At 40.5% G+C, this 20,585-nt stretch overlaps 1 protein-coding gene across 3 annotated transcripts in view; it reads right to left on the bottom strand.

The window, feature by feature from the left end:
- meis1b (Meis homeobox 1 b) overlaps positions 1–20,585 on the bottom strand; it is a 53,722-nt gene that overhangs the window by 7,093 nt on the left and 26,044 nt on the right. For all 3 annotated transcript variants that reach the window (XM_046864939.1, XM_046864924.1, XM_046864930.1), the window contains one exon: positions 7,161–7,237. In XM_046864939.1, the coding sequence (XP_046720895.1) occupies positions 7,161–7,237 (77 nt within the window). The remainder of the gene's footprint in view (positions 1–7,160; positions 7,238–20,585) is intronic.

Below are 20,585 nucleotides of genomic sequence, written 5' to 3'. Positions count from 1 at the left end.
ACAAAATGAACTTATAGACAAAGAGCATTTCATGTGCTCATCTGCTAATATCCTTTAATTAGAAAATGTTTGGTTTTTAAAATCCTGGTTTTGTGTCCATAAGCAGAGAAGCAACTATTGTCTTATTTTTACAGCTATCACTAGTATCACTCTCCCAGATCAAACATCACTGTATAGCCTATGAAAAAAAGAGTAGGGAAGGAATGTAGCAAAATGGCAATACACCATTAAATGAGGGAACGTCTGGAGTTTTATCACCAACAATGTGGGGAGCAAGGGGAGTCTTGGCCTAGGCATTCCGTTTATTGCCTTCTTCATTCTGCCTCAATCACTGGCTCCAGGGTCAGATGCAGGTCACTCTTGGCTATATGCTGAGCTCTGCCCTTCATGCTTTTCCTGCTTCTCCCACTCTCGCTCTATTCTCCCCCTCACTCTATATATTTTTCCTGAAACTGAGGAAACAATTTAACTTTTTTTGTTGTTTATTTTTGGATGTCTGTTTCTAAAGGTATCTTAAGCTTCCTCTCCCGGACCTCACCATATCTAGGGCCAGATGCACTAGAAGACTGGAACAAAGGACAAGTGCTACACAATACCAGGCAAGGGAGGGAGGGAGGTAGAAAGAAAGAGATAGTCAGAGCAAGATATTGAGGGCGGGAATGAGTAGTAAGGGAAGGGGGAGCTGTAGTAGTTGTGAGGAAAATGAATGAATGATCATGCTTTACCCTGTGTGCCAGTGATACAGTTGAAGAAGTTAGTGAAAATGGGGCTAAGAGTATGAGAGAGAAAGTCAATGCAGTAGTCCGTGGCTAAAGCCAACTTCACTTTGATTATGAGTAAAAAAGTTTACCTCTGCGCAAACCAGCCTCACCACAGGGCTGCATTTACGGTCCATTCAGTTTCAACTTCCCATCGCCACACAATGAAAGCGGCTATTCAACCCAGCCTCGGACAATGGGGACCTATTTTGGAGCAAAACGCCACTGGTGGTACCTCTGAAGTTGGGTGAAATGAGTAGGGGGCAAAGGGAAAACACAGGGCTTAAAAAAAAATGGATGAATAAAAGCCACTTATGAGTCAAATGAGGCAAAAAGAAGGCTGGCCTTTTTCTCCCCCATCACCTCTGGACCCACTTCTCCAAAAGTGTGTGTTTGTTCATAGTTTTTTTGCAGAGTAAGAGTGGAACTGATTGCTGTCTCGTCTGCAGGGGCCCTTATAATATCCTATTCTCATTACAAAAACCCAGGTGTAGCCCAATCGGCACGTGAAATGGCCAATTAAAAGCAAGAAATTGTCTTTTTCATCAGCTGCTTTTGTTGCGTGACCAATTAGGGGAAGATCCAGATTGGAGATACAAAAGGTTATATCGCAGCCTGTCTATCTAAATGCATATGAAGTAGGCCGTTTTCCTCAGCAAGCCTTCTTTATTCAGCCTGCTCTACTCTCAAATCTAACCTGAGCACAGTGACAGTATGTGTGCATGGCCACAGACAACCAAATTCACTCATGAAATCACATTTCAACCCACTCAGCTACATTTACATGTATATTAAAATTCCACACAAGGGCACATTGGTTATGCCGGGAAGAGGAATGGTGACTCTTCCATACATCTGTTATCATAGCAAAAACCTTCACAGTGAAACAAATGATAGTGGGTACAGTTTGCATTTGGAATGTAATTATCATCAAGTTGATCTTTTTTCGACCAAAGTGTGGAGATGTTCTAATGAGACTATGCCATGAGATCACTGGCAGTTGATCTCATATACACATCAAAAAATGTATTCTACCCATTCAGCCACTATTCACACCCACACACACCTCCCCCACATCACACCTCTCTTCATTATCCAAGTCTCAACCAAAGATCCATTTACTTAAGTAATTAGCTAGATTAGTCTTCAGTCACATATTGGCATGCCCAGAGGTATATAAGAGCATCACTCCTTTCATTTTCATCTGCAGATCAAAGTCATATAATTCTGCATCTGAGCCCCCCCCCCAACTTCGTGTCAAACTGGGGTCAGTCTCTCAGCCTGGTCTATGTTTAAATAAACCTGTCCAGCTGTTTGCTGCACAGATTTCATTTACACTCCTGACACTCGTGCTCTCTTTCTATTCTGCTCTTGTTTACTCCCACAAATTCCTGCCTTCTCTGCACATACAACTATGTATATTTAAACACAGGCATGTTTTATCTCACAAAGACTTTAAACAGGCTAGAATGCTAACAAATACATAATTAGAAGAAGGAGGCCATGAATCGAGCAGCATCATTCATACATCTTTTACAGCAACCACGTTAACAGCATGCGCACACTTCTATACAATTTCCATTGACTGGAGTTAATTGTGTAGAAGTCACTACTTTGTTTTGCATTGTGCCATGTAATTACTTAAAAAAATTTTATCCAATTATTTGATCCTTTCTGTCTTTATAGTGCTATTAATACCTGCATTTATAGTGAAAAACAACAAGACCTATAACCAGTATATCTAGACCTGTATATCTCATGTCTATTTTTGACCTCATTCCCCACCAGAGATTTGACAAGCTCTTGCACATGAAAGCAAGTTTATGATTGGAGAGTCCAGCTCCAATGCACCTTAGGGAACACCACCTAACTCAGCCCTAATTCCTACAAACAATACAAGGATTACCTGGCTCTGCTCTGCGGCAGGTCTCCCCTGCCCAAAGAAAACAGTGGTGATGTAGAAGGGGCTTTCAGGGAAGGGGTGTGCCTAATCCTCCAGCGCCCGAGTGGCTAGGTTGTTATTACTCCATCAACTTACTCCCTCTCTCCCCTCTATCCTCTAGTACATGCTGCCCTGGCCCAACTCCTCACACCAAAGAGAGTTAAAACCTTTCCATTAACAGAGCTGTGAAGTTGGCTTTTACAGCACAGTGGCGGCTGCCTAGTTCCCCTGGGACTCACTTTATAAACACATGGCTAGTCAGGAAGATGGAAAGAGAGAAAGGAAAGGTGAGGGATGGAGAGAGATGCATAGGCAAAATGGTAGCATGGCTGAGGAGTGTTTCTGCCTATATATTGACCTCTATGCAATTAAAAAATTAGACAGGTATATATATATATATATATATATATATATATATATATATATATATATATATATAGAGAGAGAGAGAGAGAGAGAGAGAGAGAGAGAGAGAGAAAGATAGAGAAATGGTCTTGCACTCCCTTGGAGCAGGGCAATATAAGGTCATTTTTGGCAGCCTGTAGTCGGTTTACTCTTTGCACCCCAGCCTAGAGAGTGCACGAGAGGAAGAGACAGAGAGAGAAAGACCACAGAAAGAACCCATCACATCTCACTTCACATGCTTATTTTCACAATGTACATTGGTTCTGTTCATTTCTAGCGTTGGAGGCCTTGTATCGGTTGACCTGAATCACCAATTCGGTGCATTTCCTCTCTGCCTGGACAAAACATCTATAAGCTAGCAGCCAGATCAATAATCTAAACTGTATAGAGCTTAATTGATATTTACTTAACAAGCGAAATAAAAATGAAATTGCATTCTTTTAGCAGTTTTTTGGTCTGGACCCACAAACAGAAGTAAAAACCCAGCCAGTGTTTTCAAACATGGCACCGCATATCCACCCTCAAACTTTCAAATGTTGTAGAAATAGATAAACAGAAAAATACAGCAATAATGGAAAAATAGGCAGTGCCTAGGGCTCACTGTGATGTAAGATGGGTGGAAGGAGGGCTGAACCATGGTATGGTTCACAGAGTCTGTTTAAATGCGCACACACACACACACACACACACACACACACACACACACACACACACACACACACACACACACACACACACACACACAGTGAGACAGAGCTGCCACATACAGTACATACTCAAGCTGGGAAACAAAGGAACAGTTACAATGCACACACTAACAACTAACTCTTCCCCATACATTCTTACACACGATCAAATATGGCTTCATGAGGAGTATACACTTTTTTCACAAGCAACATAAAAGACACATGCAAACTCTAGGATGATTTTAAACACATCCACGGAAACATGCAAACACAATCTCGTACACAAAAAACCACTCCAACTTGTCTGTTGTTGACATAATGCTGATAGAGATCAGGTCTGAGCAAGTGCTGAAATTCCAGTATGGCACAATTGTTAGCAAACACTCAAGAACTGATTGAGGCCAAATGCAGAGAAGGACAAACAATAAAAATATAGAGCCTCATCAATCTGCACTGGCTGACGTTCCTGCATTTTCATGGGGGTGAGGCAGGACAAGAGGTGTGTAGCAGTGTGTTTATGTAGAGAGAAGGGGAGAATATGGTCTTTGTTCAGCAGGGTAACCCCAGTCTGAGCTGGTGTTTCAGTGAAAAGCCACAGATATTCATGGTAAAGCACCTTGACAGCATGGTGCTAGGAAAGCCTTGTAAATTCTCCTGTGGGTTACACACGTACATGCAAAGAGCACACAATCAGTGTCTAATGTGTTTAAAACAAACACCTGATGTAGAATCAAATGAAAACTTTAAACCCACATAAACAATCACTACCGCAGTGTATCAATCATTAGAGATACACACTAGGTCAATGGTCAATGCCAATGAATACACATTCTGAGCATGGAGCAATCAGTGATAGCTTATTCCAAACAAGTTTCAACTGCTTTTATCATAAGCAGGCCTGGCTGTTAGCAAGGTAAAGCATGCCAATCATGCAACTATTTTCTCTCTCTCTCTCTCTCTCTCTCTCTCTCTCTCTCTCTCTGGCAGAGAAACCGGATCACAGGACGCTATTTCTCTAAAGTAGCGCCGCCACACTTCTCGCCATGCTTTTAAGACTTTCATAAAAGCCGTCTTATTGACAAAACAATCCATCCCTGAGGTTTAAACACCATCTTTAAGGGCATTATTAAATTCCGCCAGGAAGGGAGGACTGGACATGCGAAACCCGATGACCCGCCCATTGATTTCACATCAGCGCTCTTTATAGAGCATTCTGAGAACACACACTTGCTCTGTTATCATCAGAGACTAAAACTGCTTTCCCCCTTCTCTCTGCTTTTTTTGTCCCTCCCTTTCTCTCTTCTCTTCGCGGTGGATCTACAAGTCTTTTTTACAGTACATTCTACAAAATAACAGAATATCTTTGTAAATCAACCTGAGCACAGTTGCCAAAAATAGATTTTGTAGTCAATCCACATTCTCCACCCACTGTTTGTCTGTTTCAGCTTAACAATGTGCGCTCACGCATGTGTCTCTGTTTCAGTGCTCATGTGAGCATAACACTGTGTGCATGGGTGTGAGAAAGAAAACTACGTCTAACCTATTTGTTTTGATCTATTTGCTTTTTTTTATTTATTCTTTCATTCCACGCAGATTTATATCTAAAGTGCCTTATTGGGAGCAAAAAAATATATATAAATATCCAGTTAGAAATCACCCAGAAATCCACTTTTTGAACCAATGATTCCTAAATGCATGCCTTCAACTGCTTTAGCATTTTTATTTTAATTGTGCCTGCCAATCAACAGGAGCCTCATCAATAATGAAGAACTATGTGTTTTAACAAGTCTAAGACAGAACAGCTGATCTTTACCAACCATATAGTCACAACTGGATTAAATATAAACATAGCACTGAATACGCTGATTGGGAACAGGAATCACTGTCTCACTATTTTTTAAAATAAAACATGCTGAAATATGTCAATAAAATGTGCATGTTTGTGAGGTGAGATAATTGTTGCTTGAGTGGCTGCTGTTGCTTGCACCGTTTGATGAATTTCATCAGTCTGGATTTGGACTGCTCCGTGCTGTGTTAGCCCTATGTTTTGACTTGCCTGATAAATAGAATCCCAGCTCAGGATGTTGCCTTTAAAATCTGTGGGTTAGGAGGTAACATCACCAGGGGTTGCCATGGAGACGCCCAATGGTGAGATTCCCACCACTCACTACAAACCTATGGAACTGCAGATCCCACATACTACCCCATGGAGTGTGTGTATATGTAGCTCTCCTTCATTCTCTCTCCTTCCCTCGCTTTTTCCTAAAATACTTTTCAGGTAGCTTAGACACAGATCAGCACACATTTAAACACACAAATTAATTGTAAAACTGAATGTGCGTAGAGCATAAATATGTCAGCATGCAGGATTTCGGATTAGACCCTCGACTTTAATCACCTTGTCATTAATACACAAATTTAACACAGTAACACCTACAGAAGCACAATTTGTCCTGCTGTACAGTCATGTGACAACCTGTTCCCCAGGGCATAATTTGGCCAAAAGAATTTCCAATGAGAAGGTCACAGAAATTGATAACCTCAACAATATTCCCTAGTGTTAGTGAGACTGTGCATTACCAATACAGTATTTGTGAAAATGAATCCTCTAAAGGCATATATTGTGAGTAGGCTGTTGTCTCCAAGGTACCAAAATGAACAATGGCATTATGTTGTCAGAAATTACATTTGCCATAATGGGCTTTAATATGTCTCCCATATTTCCAGTCTAGGCTAATGCCCATATCCAAAGATGGTCTGTTACACACAGGCTCTGCCTGCATCAATTCCAATTGATTCAACAAAAGAGATTAGAGGCATATTAATCTCTTAGCTTTATAGAATATGTAATAAAAGCTTTCACACAGGGTTGGTAGCACTTTCATGTTGTGACCTGCAACCTTGTGGAAAATAAATGTGTGGTGTTTGTTTTTACAAGACTGCTATCAAAAGTGCCAGCCTGAACTCGGTTTCAGTGGCTTACCCCCACCTTTCCCAGGCCATTTGTTATACATGGCTAATAATGGTAAGTATGTGCTGATGGCCATCTCCAATGAAATGTGACCTGGGATGAAATCTCACTCCATTTTTACTGGGGCTCCAGCAGTGGGGACTAAGAAATCAAAGGAACTAGATAACTGTGTGTCCAGTGAAAGTGTGCAGTATAGACTAGGTTTTAGACAATTATTTAAAAGATATGCAAGGCTCATTTTCACGAGAATTGCTATTAGCTTCACACTCAGAACCCTGGCATGTTGTTCAGAAATACTGAACTTTGGGAGTGGGAGTGGTATTAATACAAATAATTACACACTGCTTCCCAAAGGCAAATCCATTGTTTGCATGTAAACAAAATTACAATTGACTTACCAATTGTTCACTTGTAGTATGGTAAGGCCAGTGTCTTGGGCCAGCTGTTTTTTCTGTTCTTCTGAAGGGTAGGGGTGCTGCAAAAAACACATACACAAAAGCACAGTGTGTAAATAAATAAATTAATGAATGTGTTCGCTAGTGCTGCTGCAATGCAGGAGGGAGATGCGACTCACACATTGAGAGCAAAAAGTGGCAAAGCATTTGTTAATTAGTGCAAGAAAGCAAGGTATGTCTCTCTTAGAGCCATTAATGGAATATGAAATAATGTAATTAATGGCAGTGAAAAAGGCATGCCAATTATAAAGTTTAGTGAAGTGTAGAAACAAAAACATTAATTAGGAGTGCCATGTTGTACAACACCACTCTCATTTATTTCAGTGCAGTGCCCCTTGGCTGTGCTGCCATGAATACAAAATATGAAATTTCTAAACACATCTTCCCTGTGGAATAAAGAGTATTCAAATCTAACTGTTTCAGTACCATCAGTAACACCTGTATGTACATCTGTACTAAATTTGATGGGCTTATATAATAAATGTTTCCCTTTTATAACAGTTGGCAGAGGCATGCAATTAAATATGTTTACTGTAGAATTCAGAGGTCGGAAGGCAAGTCCCAATAATGCTGCAGCAATGTGTGGCATAAAAATGGTAAGTCTCAACCATGTCGTGGAAACATTAGCCAATTATAAGCTCATGCATCCATATTCTATATAGAATATGGAACTCAGAGTTTTCCTCCAAGTGTGTTACATTGCATTATGAAGTTGTTTGCAAGGGGAACGTTAACTAGTGGGTGGGAATTAACAACCAATTAAAGATGGAGAAATTAAAGACAAATTAGGCAGAAAATGGAGGAGTATATTTCATCCCTAAATTTTTTTTTAATCTTACTTAGGGTGAACCTGAGTGGAATCTGCTAACCAGAACACTAATATCTATAGGGCTTTTAAAATGGAAAGTGTACACGAGAGAATGGTGTACAGCATCCTTTAAAATAGATTATTATCCTATATTTATGTGCCCATAATACCTCTAGCTTCAGACCAGTGACTTATAGGATGTTCATAGGCTATAATCTCAATCATAAGTAGCTTTATAAATGAGTTAGCTAGTGTCCATTCCCATACATTTTAGTATGTCTAAACCCATTACTAGGGCCTGTATCATATCCTTAAACTGGGCCAAGGTGTGGACTCAACACAACTTGTGGTCTCCAGTATAACAATAAACATTCCATGACATGTTAGTGACTAGTAGAAGCTTTTATTTAGTAATATTTTATTTGTTATATTGCAAATACAAAAAAACAATATATAACAACAAAAATAATTTGTCTATAAACTTGTTTTTTTGCATTTGATAAACTGAAATGTTTTTAATGTTACTTTTTATGTAAATTTATTTGCTGTGATTAACAGAGAAAGGGGGTTGTTTTTATATTGCTCAGTCGTCTCCATGTGATCTGACTGTCAGTAATTGGAACAAACTGTGGCTAATTTCATGCAGAAATTTATAATTGCAACGTTGCCTCCAGCCTCTTTTTTTCCTTCCCTTCCTTGCTTTCATCCATTCTTATTTGCCACTATTGTCCAGAGTTAAGTTTATATCCTGCCTAATTTTATGTGGCCAAAAGAGCAGGATCTGTTTTTTGGCAGAGACTATCATAAAGTCATCTGAACCTAGATATTACCAGATCACAATAACTTATGATTTAATTTTATGTAGTATCACAGTTTATACTGTGATTTATAGCGAGTAAAAAATGATAGCATCATAATGTGTGTGAGGATTTGCATGAACCATTCTGTAGGCTGTGGGACAGACATGGGAACATAGGTCTTGTGACTGAGCTTAGGAAAAGCCATGCCAGAGGCTACAAGACAACACAAATGTGGCCTGTTCTACAGCTGGCTGGCCCACACACACACACACACACACACACACACACACACACACACTCCTACTCCAAAGATGGCTCTGGATGGTCCAGATTGTAGACTGAGAGACGACATGTTGCTTTTGGGAGTCTTTGAATCATCTCTATATCTCACTGTCATTCAAATAGTAATACTAAATCCTAACCCTATGCAATAATTTAAGTTCTGCCATGTTATGCCTGCCAACTGTGTATGGTGCAAAGGAGCTCTAGTTGGTGAACTAAATGTTATAATTGTTTTTATGTTTATTGTACTTGCCTAAATTAAGCTTATACTTTCATTATAGTCCACCTCTGGAGTTATATCATCTAATCTGAGCACATATACATGAACAATACCTTTTATGCATAATTTCCTTTCCTTTGTAGAAAACAGCAAATGCTTCGTTTTTGTTGTTAGAGTAAATCCTACAACACTTCTGCTTCCAATCGAAAAGGTTTCACAGAGAGTAAGGCCGAAGGGAGGGGAGGTACATATCACAAAACTCAATAATAGCGCTATTAGGGCCTGATTACCCATGTTTCCCATGGTGCTTAAAGCCTGTTTTGACAGTCTCTCCTCGAATTCATTCCTCCATTAGATTTCCCCACATTTACTACTTCCTACTGCCCACATGACATGACCACTCTCTTCTGACCTATTCCATTATATCAAAGCATTCCTTTAGTATGGGTACATAAGAAAAAGCCACACAAATATTTGTATCTGGATTTTACCTGGTCAAGACATTAAAAAAATCAAGCTCAGGAAATCATAATGTGCACACACATATTTACACTTTGTACACATTTATTTAATTTCAGGAACCACTTTATAGTTGGAGTGAATCTGGAGGTAATACTGGATACACTGGGCTTAAGGGCACCCTGGACAGGAGGCCAATTCGTCATAGGAGACCATGTACGTTTACATACTCCTTTACATCAAAGTGAAATCAAGTTAGCATATCCAGTTTATATATAACAGTTAATACTTATTTACAATAACAATATTTGTCATATATACATAAGTATCTGTCATGGAGGGACACATTATTTGTAAGAGTATGGTCCTTAATGTATGGGTTAAGAAAGCCTGGATATTTTAATCGACTAGTCAAGATGGCCTGGGTAAGTTTTCTCAGGCTCATTTGCTGTTTTTTTCTTCCAAAAATGCAAAAACAACATTCAAAGAACAGATGGAAAATATCGACGCATCCTCCCTGACTTTCCTCCGCCTATCTTAATGATATGTCTTGTCTAAATATACTACTCCTTTCATCAGAATTTCCAGCCTGTCTGCAACCAAGCATGCCAGGAGAGCTGTGTCCTCCCTGTGCATTTTTTTGTACCATCATGAATCTTATCGGAAGAGGGAGAAAGAGGGAGAGAGAGAGAGACAGAGAGAATATGTTTTCAAGTACCAATAGGTCTAAAAAAGCTTGTTTCCTTTGTGGCCTCCTTGGCCCAAGCCTGTAAGGGCTGAGTGTAGAGTCCAAGCTCTAACAGGGAGATAAGAGCCTGGGACTAACCCCTCCTTTCTCTGTGAAAAGCACCAGTCCCAGTACAGACAACACCCCCCCACCACCACCACCCCCTCTCACACACACACACACACACACACACACACACACACACACACACACACACACTTACTCATGTCCCCTTATACTAAATGACTTCAGATTAGGGTACTATATACAAGGGGGCAGCACTGCAGGGCTACTCGAAAATAATTTCTCCATAAATCAGATCGTAGCGGCAGTATTATTGAAAGTGATGTAATATAAGTTACTGCTTGATGTTTTTGTGGGCAAATTCAGGCCCAGCTGTGGATTCTCTATTGAGGAGGGGGTGTCAGGATCAGCTCCAATAGTGCATTGTATCACACCACCAAATGTAATCCTTCAGTTCACTCAGTGCTGAGATTTATTTCAGAAGTTGCTTTAATCTTTGTGATTCTCCTTCAACTCATGTTCTCCTCCAACTCGAGCTTTGGACATATTTCTTAATTAGTCAACATTTGGCACTGGCTAGGCCGGGTGGAATGAACACACCCTCCCTAGAGCTGATGGTGGACATCTCTTTATGTGATCTATCTATCCAGTTAATTACAATTAGCCAAAACCATCCAGCTCTTCCCCAGCCCTGATTGGTCTTTATTAGCCACATTAGTGTTATTATCATTTTTCTATTTAAAGCAACGTTTCTCCTCTTCTAGTGTGATTCGGATTAAAGAGGCTTTTTGCACAAGATTAACGTATAATATCGAGCCTGTGATAAAATTGTGGCTTATGATTTCCCCAAGGGTGCTAAACAGAGGACAGGAGGTGCAATTCTTAAACTACAGCTAGAGAAAAATTAGCAAATATCTCCACGCCTAAGAACACTAAGCTTGATATGAATGGGTGTTCCCAGATTCAGTGTCTAGTCATAACCTCCAAATATCTGCTCTGCCAACAAAACTGCATAGCAGGCACTACAGAATTGTTTTCCTGTCAGGCAGTTTCCACACATCCAAAATCACCAGGGAACTATTTTCAGGTGCATGGGTCTTTTTTTTAGTTGAATCTTTTCTGCTGTCTCACCTATGTATTCGATGGACCTAATCCCCATGGAAACTGAGCTGCCCCTCAGGAATGCCTGGGGCTGCATCCGGGGGCCTTTTTGGCCGAAGTGTCCTCAGAGTATCACATCAACAGCCCATCTCAGATGCGCTCTCTCTCTAGGAAAAAAAGCCTAGGCTTCTACCTCTCTCCATGCGCTTCTGAATAAACAGATTTGGGCAGAAGTTTACTGTTCCTCTGCCAACAGCTTAGCTAGTGTTAATGTTGAGCTCGCCAGGCCCACAAGCTCCCAGATTACCTTCAACATCTGCATATATACTCATTGTTTCCATGGGAGAATCAAGTGCTTATTGTTGTCTTAGTCATGGAGACAGCATCAAATGGCACCATAAACCTTCGTTTTCAATATCAAATAAGAGATGCAAATCTGAAGATATTACTCTTAAATGTTCCGATATATCCCTCCGAGAAAAGTCACAGCAAATTCCTTTTTGTGTAGGTGGCATAAATTTACAGCACTGACCCTCGTTAGGCAGCAACAACACAGGCTTTGAAGGGGGACAATGAGGGTGCAATAGAGTGAGAGAAAAATAGTAAGGGGGAAAATAACAGCACAAAGCTTTTGCAACCCCATCTCATCCTAAAATCCTAGTATGAATAATAAAAAAATAAATAAAATTGTGTAAGTGTGTGTGTGTGTGTGTGAGTGGGGGTGTGTGTGTGTGTTTTGTGGTCAAATTTTGTGGGGGAGGGGCAGAATAATAGCTCACATTTGGAAAACAACTGGAGGCCAGGGTTTAAAGATGCCTGCTGCCTGACTGGCTTATAGTGGCTGGGAATGCTGAAGAACCTCTTTCATAGGGCAGCGATGCGAAGTTCACAACCAACTAAATGAACACAAAGCCAGCACATGAATAATTCACAGCCCCTGTTTTTAGAAAGTCTTATTCTACAACCAGGAAACACTGGAGAAATTTCACACAATAGAACCCCTTTTTTATCATTTAATCTGTCCTGGAAATTAAAAAAAAAGGAAAGGAAATGTGTCAAAACTCGTCTTAGCAGACTAATTAGTCGTTCCATGTTAAAAACATCATTTGTTGGTTTTGGGGCGAGGGTGTGCTGTAGAGCCTATGGCTAGGGAACAAATCCACTTGATTTGGTTGCACTTGGGAAAAATGTGTGAACAATTAATGCAGGGAAATGGTCTGGATTACAGATCATATTCAAAGTAAACCACTAAGCTTTCTGTAGCTGGATGAGATGCTACATCATTAAATCCAGACCTGCAGTAATGATCCATAGCATAACATGCAAAATTAGCTGGGCAGAGACTAACTAAAGTTTAGGGCCTGAGGAAAAGTAAGGACCACTTTATTTGGAGGAATAGGTGCAAGCATTTGAATGGCTTTACATATTGCAGATGTATGTTTTGCACGAGCAGTAGATCTGGCAATTCTACCACTGGCATTTACAAACACACACACACACACACACACACATACACACACACACACACACACACACACACACACACACACACACACACACGTGTTCATTATACAACTGTACTCAATACTTATTCTCTGCTATGTGAAATTGCTATTTTGTGCAATATGCTTAGTCTTACTGTGCATTTGTTGGAGAGCTAAACTTTGATGCTACTTTTTACAATACACCATGTAAAGGTCTTATGTTGTATTTTGGATTGTTCTTGATCAGTTTTGTGAAGCTGCTACAGTTGGTGGATAAAGACAGGTGGTGGCAGCTAAAGGCTATCACTGACCTGAGAAAAGTGTAAACAATAGGGGGTGCTGAACCAGTTCTTCACTGTCATTACAGACTCCAGCAAAGGGGACAGAAAGCCAGATTTAACATGTTTAAAGGTGATGTGTGTTGCCACACACCTGCTGCTTCACAGTCATGGGGTAATAAGAGAGGGTTGCACAAGCTTTAAGCTTACTGTTAAGTGGCTGGCCTGCACCTGATGACTCGGGGTTAATTCAGGCGAGTGGGGGTGGGGGCGATTACGTAGTTTACTGGACCACTAAACCTCTTTAAGCTTGTAATTACAGCCTATTTGAGTAGGGGGAACATTGAAAAGCAAACGAGGCAGGCCACGTGGCATGCCAAACCGCAGCTGGAAGGCACTCAGCAGGAGGCAGCAAATCAGGTAGGTATAACCAAAAGCCGTCTGGTGCCACACATATCTACCTAAACTCTCTCCGGAAAGAATAAGCCACTTTTGCATAAGTATACAAAGATGCACCAGCTAGGCTTGCTTCGCATTATGCCAAAGAAAACAAACTGTTGTGTTGGAAATTGTCAAGTGTAACGAGAGAGAAATGCAAAAAGCTATCAACGTCTACATAGGCACAGCATTTGCTTTCCTCCTCTGTTCTCTCAGCCAAACTCAGGATCAGTGCAGAGGTCAGAGGAGGCCCCCATGGTATGGAAGCTCACGGTGCATTAAATGGGAACAGAATCAGGTTACTATATTACTCCTTGACCATTCCTGCGCCTGTACTTTCAAGGAAATCTTTTAGCTAATAAGGCTGAAATTTGATACTTTAAGGAAGCATATTTGAATGAGGAGGTGGGAATAACCCATGCAATATTATTATTCTATTTATGATAATTAGCCTTTTGCCCTCACTGTTTAAATTTATGTTCACAGGAGAGGCTGCTGGGGAGGAGAAAGCTGGTCACAGATGAAGAAAAGTGAGAACAAACAAGCGTGTAGGGCCTTGACTCTTTGCACTACCTAATCCAAAACTACCAAAATGGAGCAGGGAGAAGAAAGATTGTTTCTCTCTCTCTTTCTCAAACACACACACACACACACACACACACACACACACACACACACACACACACACACACACAACCTGCTGTTTTTAGTGAGTACTGTTAGCTGATGTAGGGATTTAATCAAATGAAATTGAATCGCATCTGGCTTGGAGCATGTACAACACACTCCATCTCAGAGTCAGTGCATGGATGGATAGTTGTGCTGCCATTGAATCTCCATGGGGATGACAAGGATCAGCAGGTACCCTGAATGCAGTACCCATATAGCCATGCATCTCCTATTGCACTGGCATGCAGCTCATCATTTTCCAACTATTGGATAGAGCTAGAATGAATAAGATAAACCTTACAGTTTAAAGTGTCTTAGACACACTCACATGATTTTCTTCTTCACTTGGAAAAAAGTGTCTTCATTTTGATACTATGGACATCCACGACCCATTAATTTATAGCTACAAGTGAATCTAATAGCAAAAATTAATTGTAGCCAATGACCTGTTAAAAACAGCAAACGATTTTGTACACTATTTGTTTCTAAATTTGATAGTGGGTGACACCACTATCAGGTGCCAAGTATGCCTGATTAAGAGCGTATGTTTATTTCACCAATTTTGCCTTTGCTTAAAATTAAGAGACCAGGAAAAGCCGGTAAAAAAAAGTGTTTAAGATGGCAATGGCTTGTGTGGTTTTTCCTAAAGAAGTCCTTACTAAACGACTTCTGCAAGAAGGTTCTCTTGGGGTGGAGCTGAGAGCTGAAGCCACTGTAAGTAAAGGTTTTGAGCTGCTGACTCCAGCAGAAAAATCCTCAAGCACTGCAGGGTGTTACATAGACAGGACAAAGACCCACACAGAAGTAGATCATCCATGCCTGCACTGGCCTCATACTAAACTCTTCATCATGACCAGATTCAGATACATGCCAGAGTATTGTCACCTCACTCCCTAGGTTTATGCAGCTTTATCTTTAACTGAACTCAAGACATTACTCTTTTTGTCCCTTTTTACACGTTTTGCCTCCATCTGCCCTAGTGGAATCAATCATATCTCAGAATCCTGGAATATCAATGCCCTATAAGACAATATGTTTGCATGCAATTATTGCATATATATGTTGTATTACAGTAACAGCGTACTGACAGATATAACATGACAGACCTCAGGACTTCTAGGACATATTATGCTGACTCCAGTGAGACGCTGCAGCAAGAAACTTCACACCAGGGACAGTCTTTAAGGGGCTATGATGACTAGGCCTTTCATTGCTGCATGGAAACCAAAACTTAACAGGGTTAAGCATGCCAGTTTATTCTAAAACACCCAACCTTCCCTGCTTGCTATGCTTAGAAGAAGCCAGTTGAGATTGCAATCACCCACAAAAGCTAACTTCTCACAAGCTTCTGATAATGAAAAAACCATGTCAAGCCCAGCAGACAAAACATTAAAAGTGCAGACATCGACAGAAGCTGTTAACAAGCTGAAAGTGTAGTATTAAATGAGGTCCACCTGGAAAGTGGTGCATGCCAAATGGATAAACAGTGATTTATATATGATATAGTTTAGGGCTTGAATAAGTCTGAAATGACCATGGATGCCCATTCTCAACAGATCTGAGACTCTATTGCGGATGTTACATGCAGAGATAGTGGACAAGTATGCTGGAGAAAGAAGGGAAAGCCAGGAAGAGAGAAAAATAGATACAGGAAGAGGTCACTGTTAGACTGTTTCTCATTAACAGCATAATGATGTATAATGTTTTGTCAAAGCCAATGTTTGGGACACTGCAGTTACAGAAGAGAAAGTCCTGCCAGTGTCCCACTCATCAATCATGACACAGATGGTCAGAGAAAAGCCACCATCAACAGTGACAGGGAGGCGTCCATCAGCCACTGGCGACCCATGTGGGGTCTGCCAATTCAACCCATTCTTCAAAAGACACACCAGTGTCTTTACCTTGTCAGCCTGGAAGGCTTGCAAATGATTGATACATGTGGTTTTCTCGCTCTCTCTCTCTCCGGGGGACATGGGGGGTGGCTAGAGTGTCCATCCCACAAAGACAAGGCCTGCCCCACATCCCAGGAGCCTGTCACTGGAGTAATTGATGATGTTTTCATTACAAGGTGTGGGAGGTGGGTGACGGGTGGGGGTGCACCATTGCTCAATAGATAGTCCTTGTCCTGATTGACTTGGCAGCTTCTTTTTGCCATTAACCTAGAGTAACAAGCCTCAAGTCATGCTTTACACACGCATATAGCATTTTCATTATCAATGAAAAAAAAGGCTGAAGCAAAAGAAGTGTTGAAAGCAACTGAGGACAGATGCTTAGATGACTGCAAAAGAAAAACAGTTACACACAAGCTATAAAGGAATTTAGGGCAGAAGTGCAGTGGAGATCGAGATAAAAAATCGTTCAGCAGTTCAGACCTGTTGAGACTTGGTATTAGACCACTTGTGGTTGCCTTTCTTCAGTAACAGGGTTGCCAAATCTGACAAAAGCAACCTGGTATCACCTCAAACCCATTACAAAACATATACCCCAATAATTTTAAGGAAGTTCTTATACTATTTTGTTGAAAGTCATTTGTCTGTGAGGTCACACAGACCACACAACCACAATATCAGCACAAAATAAATGTTGTAACATCCCCAGCTAATGTCGTCTACAGTATACAGAAATAGATTTAAAAATATTTTTGTCTTATATTTTTGTCAAAGCCACATAACATTTAACTGAATTTTTCAAATATTAATCTGAATGAATGCTGATTGTGCAAATGCATGCATAATAAATCTAACTATAAAAAAATTCCAGTCATAGATTTTTGCAGTTGTTATGGATTTTTACATTTTAATTTTTCAAGTCTCCAAGAGGTTGTCCATTGCAGAAATAGTGATGAAGCTGCTAGGAGGTGAGGGCTTCTAGCAAGGCCTCCTGCCAGGTAAGAGGCCACACAGCATGCCTAGGGTTGCATTGGGTGACCAGCATGCTGACATCCTAATGCTTCAGCAATAAACAATCCATGACTAATGGCATCACAGGTCTGGTTGAACCCTGATCTTTAATGGCCAGGATACTTTTTTTTTTTTTGGTGTTTTGGTTTTGGCCACTGGGAATAATCCCTAAGTACACAGCTCACATAGACAAACTCGGAGGGCCAACATTTTTGGGGTCTTTAATAGTCCTGAGTAAAAACATAAAGTAGATTCTCACCTCACCTCACCTCCAATTGATGAATATACAGTATGAATTGCTTCACAGATCCTATCAGTCATGAGTGAGTCTGTCATTTGGGCATATCTACTTTGTAACATGACTTAGAAAAGCTAAACTATAATTTTTTTATACAGTGAGGAAAATAAGTATTTGAACACCCTGCTATTTTGCAAGTTCTCCCACTTAGAAATCATTGAGGGGTCTGAAATTGTCATTGTAGGTGCATGTCCACTGTGAGAGACATAATCTAAAAAACAAAATCCAAAAATCACAATGTATGATTTTTAAACTATTTATTTGTATGATACAGCTGCAAATAAGTATTTGAACACCTGAGAAAGTCAATGTTAATATTTGGTACAGTAGCCTTTGTTTGCAATTACAGAGGTCAAATGTTTCCTGTAGTTTTTCACCAGGTTTGCACACACTGCAGGAGGGATTTTGGCCCACTCTTCCACACAGATCTTCTCTAGATCAGTCAGGTTTCTGGCCTGTCGCTGAGAAACATGGAGTTTGAGCTCCCTCCAAAGATTCTCTATTGGGTTTAGGTCTGGAGACTGGCTAGGCCATGCCAGAACCTTGATATGCTTCTTACAGAGCCACTCCTTGGTTATTCTGGCTGTGTGCTTCGGGTCATTGTCATGTTGGAAGACCCAGCCTCGACCCACCTTCAATGCTCTAACTGAGGGAGAAGGTTGTTCCCCAAAATCTCGCAATACATGGCCCCGGTCATCCTCTCCTTAATACAGTGCAGTCGCCCTGTCCCATGTGCAGAAAAACACCCCCAAAGCATGATGCTACCACCCCCATGCTTCACAGTAGGGATGGTGTTCTCGGAATGGTACTCATCATTCTTCTTCCTCCAAACACGTTTAGTGGAGTTATGACCCAGAAGTTCTATTTTGGTCTTATCTGACCACATGACTTTCTCCCATGACTCCTCTGGATCATCCAAATGGTCATTGGCAAACTTAAGACATGCCTGGACATGTGCTGGTTTAAACAGGGGAACCTTTCGTGCCATGCATGATTTCAAACCATGAAGTCTTAGTGTATTACCAACAGTAACCTTGGAAACGGTGATCCCAGCTCTTTTCAGGTCATTGACCAGCTCCTCCCGTGTAGTTCTGGGCTGATTTCTCACCTTCCTTAGGATCATTGAGACCCCACGAGGTGAGATCTTGCAAGGAGCCCCAGTCCGAGGGAGATTGACAATCATGTTTAGCTTCTTCCATTTTCTAATGATTGCTCCAACAGTGGACCTTTTTTCACCTAGCTGCTTGGCAATTTCCCCATAGTCCTTTCCAGCCTTGTGGAGGTGTACAATTTTGTCTCTAGTGTCTTTGGACAGCTCTTTGGTCTTGGCCATGTTAGTAGTTGGATTCTTACTAATTGTATGGGGTGGACAGGTGTCTTTATGCAGCTAACGACCTCAAACAGGTGCATCTAATTTAGGATAATAAATGTAGTGGAGGTGGACATTTTAAAGGCAGACTAACAGGTCTTTGAGGGTCAGAATTCTAGCTGATAGACAGGTGTTCAAATACTTATTTGCAGCTGTATCATACAAATAAATAGTTTAAAAATCATATATTTTGATTTCTGGATTTTTTTTTTAGATGTCTCTCACAGTGGACATGCACCTACGATGACAATTTCAGACCCCTCCAAGTCCTCTTTCTAAGTGGGGAAAACTTGCAAAATAGCAGGGTGTTCAAATACTTATTTTCCTCACTGTATATACATTTAAAGTTTTCTTTCTGATATAAATAATTTCCCATTCTCGTGATAATGCTCATCTCTACTGTCATAACATATCCAGGCATTATTAGTTTTATGGATACAGTTTGGTAACACTGTTGAAGCTGACAGAAAAGCCTGAAAAAACACAATGGATCAAATGCTACTTTCAACTCATTAGGTAAATAAAAAACATAACACTTTCGTGTTTTTTCCCCCATTCATTCTTTATTTAATATGATTTGATTAATGTAATCATGATTCTGCAGAACAAATCCAAATTGAATGCTCTTTTTGAAGTTTACTATCCTGTACAAAAAAAAATGCCTCAACAACTCCAGTGTTGTTCTAGGCTAAAATGGAGAAGTTTGAAAAAACTTCACTGTGCCTTCCAGTGCATTATTAGATTTGCAGGTCATATGCTGAACATCTGTATTTCTGCAGAGTGAATGTAGGAGATCATCACAAGGGCAAGACACAAAATCTTACTGCTATGCACCAACATTTCAAAACTCAAACTGTAGGGGAACAAATTCACCCTCAAATTTCCTGTAGAGGGCATAGCACCTATCACCCCCTGCTGTTTTAGCCTTGAGCTTAAAAAACAACTTATTGCACTTTTCACACCTGGTCTTGGTACAGAAAAAAATGCAGTATTGTTGACAGTGGTGACAGCATGATTTAGCCCAGTTTTAAAATAAATGTCACTAGCATTTGTGCACATTCCAGCGATAATTTAGGGCCCCATTGAATTTGCAGTTTTTTCTAACATGAACAAGTGATAAAAAGAACTGGACGTAGGACATCATGCTGTGATTTGGATTTTTACGAGCTGTGATAGAGCACCCTGCTCTACAGCTCTGTATACAAATAAGAGAAAGCACTAAGTTACAAGCACCGGCTGAACAGTGCTGTTCCATGCCAGGGCTTTGCTGCGGCTGAGTTGCAACCATTTGAAGCCTGAATTTTATCTAATTACTCTATCACATAATTTTGCAAATTGCCTTTTCATTGGAGAGCTAAGTGCAAAACCACATGCATGCCGAGCCAGAGGCTTCGATTTGCTGGACATTTTTGGGCCAGTTAAAGAAGAATGTACACCAAAAGGAGTTAAGCAGTATAGTAACACGTTTCGAGGAGGTGGGAACGAAAGAGTTACAGAAAAATAAGGCAGGA

This window comes from Silurus meridionalis, chromosome 2 (genome assembly GCF_014805685.1).
Source record: "Silurus meridionalis isolate SWU-2019-XX chromosome 2, ASM1480568v1, whole genome shotgun sequence".
Taxonomy (NCBI): domain Eukaryota; kingdom Metazoa; phylum Chordata; class Actinopteri; order Siluriformes; family Siluridae; genus Silurus; species Silurus meridionalis.
This window is presented reverse-complemented; position numbering and strand designations above follow the sequence as displayed.